The sequence below is a fragment of the Myotis lucifugus genome, unplaced genomic scaffold (genome assembly GCF_000147115.1).
Source record: "Myotis lucifugus unplaced genomic scaffold, Myoluc2.0 scaffold_376, whole genome shotgun sequence".
Lineage (NCBI taxonomy): Eukaryota > Metazoa > Chordata > Mammalia > Chiroptera > Vespertilionidae > Myotis > Myotis lucifugus.
This window is the reverse complement of record NW_005871424.1, coordinates 322,934-327,974: the sequence shown is the minus strand read 5'-3', so window position 1 is coordinate 327,974 and position 5,041 is coordinate 322,934. Positions and strand designations below refer to the sequence as shown.

The 5,041-nt window shown below is 51.1% G+C and overlaps 1 protein-coding gene across 1 annotated transcript in view; it reads left to right on the top strand.

Moving 5' to 3' along the window:
* The window catches only part of MYH11 (myosin heavy chain 11), a 113,291-nt gene that overhangs the window by 20,629 nt on the left and 87,621 nt on the right, over nt 1–5,041 (top strand). The window contains 1 exon segment of the mRNA XM_014467049.2: nt 3,530–3,686. Within this exon segment, the coding sequence (XP_014322535.1) occupies nt 3,530–3,686 (157 nt within the window).

Here is a 5,041-nt window from a genome sequence, read left to right as displayed (position 1 = left end):
GGTGTGGTCCTGGGTGGGGCAGAGGTGGAATTGAGGCCCTGGAGGAGACGTAAGGCTGGGTTGACCTTCGTTCAAATGATCGGTCCTTTGTTGGCACTTGCTCTGTGGGAGGCCCCTGCTGGGGACCAGGACACAGATGACTAGGACTCACAGCCCCCGTCCTAAAACAACTTTGTCACTTGCTCAACAAACGTGTACTGAGCACCTACTGTGTGCGGGCCCAATGCAAGGCCCCAGGTCACAGAGATGTAGCAGCACTGCCCCTGCTCCAGGGAGGACTTGTAATTGACTTACCTCTCGGCATCATTTAGCAAGCATTTAGTAGGCACCTACTGGATGCCAAAGCCTGTGTGGGGACTGAAGAGGAAGAAGAGGGGGCTCCCTGCCCTCAGGGCACTTGTGGCTGGTGTTTGCAGGGTGTGTGGGAGGGCTCCAGGCAGACAGTGGACTCATCCATCCAGCACCCCAGCACCCCTCCCCACCACTTACCTCTGCATGGGCCCCAACCCTCTCACCATCACTTTTCTCCTCCTTTATGCACTAGCAATACCCAAACGCATGCTTCAAGCAGTAACACCACAGGTACCCCGCCCCACATTTTAACCTCTTCATCTCTGCCCTGATGCCTCAGTGCCTTGCTGCCCCCTGAGGTGAACACCTTTTTGTCTGTTAAGACAGCCGCAGGGAGCACGTTCCCCCAGAAGTTTTCCAGAGCACCCCCAGCGTGAGTTAGGGCCCTCTCTTCTTTGCTCCCCTAATCCTCTGGGCCCCACTGTTTGCTCTTATAATGTTTTTCCCTTTTTTATATGTTTTTATTGATTTGAGAGAGAGAGAGAAAGGGAGAGGGATAAAGAGAAACAGCAAAGAGCTTAGAAACATCAATCTGCTGCTCTCTCCACACCCCCTACTGGGGATGAGTCCAAAACCTGGGCATGTGCCCTGACTGTGAATCAAACCGTGACCTCTTGGTTTATAGGCCGATGCTCAAACATTGAGCCACACCGGCTGGGCTATGATGTTGTTTTAAATGCCCTCACCCCCTTTCTGATCTGTGGGTTCTCCAAGGGCAGGGGCTATTGCTTATTTGTTTATCTCCAGCATCTAGCATAGACCTGGTAGACAGTAGGTGCTCAGTAAACAGCTGGTGGATGTTTACATAGGCCAGTGATGGCGAACCTATGACACGCGTGTCAGAGGTGACATGCGAATTCATTTTTTGGTTGATTTTTCTTTGTTAAATGGCATTTAAATATATAAAATAAATATAAAAAATATAAGTCTTTGTTTTACTATGGTTGCAAATATCAAAAATTTCTATATGTGACACAGCACCAGAGTTAAGTTAGGGTTTTTCAAAATTCTGACACGCCGAGCTCAAAAGGTTCGCCATCACTGACATAGGCCGTATGTTGACCTCATTCCTGCCCTGTTTAGGGGAATGGTAAGAACCTGGGCGATTACTCTCTCCTTTACCACCAATCCTGTATCTTTAGAAGAATACCATTCACCACCCCCTCCCTGGCCTATCACACAGGGTTGTCCCTTAGCGGATTGAGCCCTAGAGGGACCCTCCCACTGTCCAGTCAGTTGTAGCTGTGACTGAAAGCCCTTTGAGGGCAGGACATTGTACTTTTTGTCTTCTATTATAACCCTGCACTTTGCACAGTGTCTGGGACATACACATTGAATGAATGAATGAGTGAGTGAGTGAATGAAGAATGAATGAATGAGTGAATGAATGAATGAATGATTGTTTCTGTTTCTGTAGGACAGGCGTAGGTCTGACAGCCTAGTGGACAGTGCTCACACCTGGGAGTGGGCTGTGCTGGACTTGGCGCTGCCAAGGTCTTGCTTGGTGACTGATGAAGTCGCTTACCCTCTCTGGTGTATGGTCTGAGTGTAACCCAGAGCTGGGATTTCTGCTCCTTTTCCTTTAGTCACTTGTTGGGCTGCTGGAAGGAAGACATGCTTCGTGAGCATCAGAGCCTTGGGTGGCGCTAACTGTCATTTGGGGAAAGCAGTGCCCGAGGGACAGGTTGGAGCTTGTCTCCTAAGCTGTGTCCTCACCCACGGGAAAGGTGATGTGTGCGATAGGGGACAATATGACGATGATGGAGCCTCACAGGTGCACAGCAAGGGGGCTTGCGGGGTGCCCTCCCACCCCTTTCCTCTTCTGCTCCCAGTTACTTGGTAGAAGAGGACAACTGTTGTATTTAATTGCGGTAAAATCCACATAACATAAAATTCACCATTTTAAACCAGTCTCATGGGTAGAATTCAGTGGCATTTAGCGCAGTCACATGTTGTGCAACTGTCACCACTGTCTAGTTCCAGGACCCTTTTATGACCCCAAAAGGAAAGCCAGTCCCCGTTAGCAGCCAGTCCCCATTCCCCTCTCTCTCCCGAGATCTGTCTTCTGTCTCTAAGGATTTGTCCGTTCTGGACACTTCATATAGATAGAACCATAAGATATGTGGCCATTTGTGTCTGCCTTCTTTCATCCAGCATCACGTTTCCAAGTTCATCCACGTTGGAGCAAGTGTCAGTACCATTCCTTCTAAAAGACAGGCATATTTATCTCCATCTTACAGATGAGGGGTGCTTTGTTAGTGGTCAAGAGTATGAGCTCTGGCCCTAGCTGGTTTGGCTCAGTGGATAGAGCACCGGCCTGCGGACTGAAGGGCCCCAGGTTCGATTCAGGTCAAGAACATGTACCTCGGTTGCAGGCAATCCTGACCAGGGTGAGTGCAGGGGGCAGCCAATTGATGTGTCTCTCTCACATCGATGTTTCTGTTCCTCTGCCTCTCCCTCTCCCTTCCACTCTCTCTAAAAATCAATGGAGAAATATCCTTAGGTGAGGTTTAACAAAAAGATACACACACACACACACACACACACACACACACACACACACACACACACGAAGAGTATGAGCTCTGGAGTAAGCAGTTGTGGTTTCTAGTTCTGGAATTCCCACCCGCTGTGTGACCTGGTGACAGCCTCACCAAGCCCACTTCTCACCTGTCAGATGGGCGGTGGGAGAATCCTGGTACCACTGTCACAGGGTAGATGTGAGAATGACAAGAAGATGCCTATGAAGTGCTTAGCTCAGTGACCAGCACACAGCAAGTGCCCCACAAATAGTTACTTAAATGTTACTTAAGCCTGTGATGCTCGGGGAAGTGAAGTGACAGGGGGTAAGGGTGGAGCTGGGATCGAACCCAGAACTGTTTAAAAACACACAGTCGTCAGATACAACATAGGGGACCTAGAAGTCCAGTCCTGCCCCTTGCTTCCCTTCCCCACACCTGGCATCTCAGTGATGCCAAGGAGTTCCCACCAGCTCTGCGCCTCAGTTTCCCCCTTCCTAAAATGAACAGGCGTGCCTCTGTCTCACAGCGCTCCTGTGAGGATGGAGCAAGAACATGTACACGGTGGTGCTCAGTAAACGCAGGGAGGCCGCGGGCTGGATGTAGGAGCTCTCTCCCTGCCATGTTCCCGAGCTAAGCTTGAGTTCTCTGTTCGGCAGACGTACTCCGGCCTCTTCTGCGTGGTGATCAATCCCTACAAGCAGCTGCCCATCTACTCAGAGAAGATCGTCGACATGTACAAGGGCAAGAAGAGGCACGAGATGCCGCCGCACATCTATGCCATCGCCGACACGGCCTACCGGAGCATGCTGCAAGGTGAGGCGGCCGGGAGGTGCGGGGAGGCCTGGGGGCGGGGGGCGCCGTGGGGAGGCCTGGCCAGGGCTGCTGCTTCTGAGGAGCCCACCGAGGGGCAGGGGCGAGGGGCGCAGGGCCCCTCCGGAGGCTGCTGCTCTGCCCAGGCCCCTCCTGTCCTGCCTGCCTGCAGTTCTCGCCAAGAATGTGGTGTTTGGCAGGCAGCACTGGGGGACAGGAGGGCCGTGACTGAAAAAGGGAAAAAGGCAAGCTGAACATCTGTGTTCGCGGCCGGGAGGGTGAGGGAGAGGGAGCGTTTGGGCAAATACGGGCATGCGCCCGCTCAGGCCTAGCACTCGTCCCGCTGGCTGCCCGCGGCCCTGGCTGTCTGGAAATGCTATAATGCTCTCACCTTGGAAGGGAAGAGGGAGGTACCAGCCCTGGGGCAGAGCCAACCAGCTCTAAATTTACTACCAGCTGTCACTCCCCCCCCCCCCGCCCCCGTGGGATTATGGGCAACTGTTTCCTCCTCTCCAGCCTCAGTTTCCTCGTCTGTTAAAAGTATCTATCTTGAAACTTGTTGTAAAGACTAATGCTGGCTTTTCCAAACTAAAGGCCTTTGCACATTCCCTCCATGTTTGTGTATTATAAACTTGACTGAGGTAAAACACTGGAGTGTGTAAAGTGCACACATTTAAAGTATCCAGCCTAAAATTAATTTTTACACGGCTACAGTTGTATAGTCGCCTCCCAGACCAAGATGTGAAATGTTTCCAGACAGTTTCTGAATGCTGCTGCCCAGGGAGACCTCCTCAACACCCCTGGAGTAACCGCCATTCTGACTTCTGACACCATCAGTTCTGCCTGTTCTTAAACTTCATGTAAATTACATCTTTATATTATTAACTTAACTAGAGGCCCGGTGCATGAATTCATGGGCCAGTGGGGTCCCTTGGCCTGGCCGCGGGATCGGGCTGAAACCGGCTCTCTGACATCCCTTGAGGGGTCCTGGATTGCGAGAGGGTGTAGGCCAGGCCAAGGGACCCCACCGGTGCACGATCAGGGTCGGGGAGGGACGAGGGAGGGCTCCAGGGTGTGTCCAGCCGGTCTCACTCAGTCCTGATGGGCCAGAACCTGGCAGCAAGCTAACCTACCAGTTGGAGCATCTGTCCCTTGGTGGTCAGTGCATGTCATAGCAAGCGGTTGAACGGCCTTAGCATATCATTAGCATATTACGCTTTGATTGGTTGAATGGACGACTGGACACTTAGCATATTAGGCTTTTATTATATAGGATATTTTTCTTATTTATTTATTTTTTTTTATATTTTTTTTTATTGATTAAGATATTACATATGTGTATACTAGTATATTAGTTA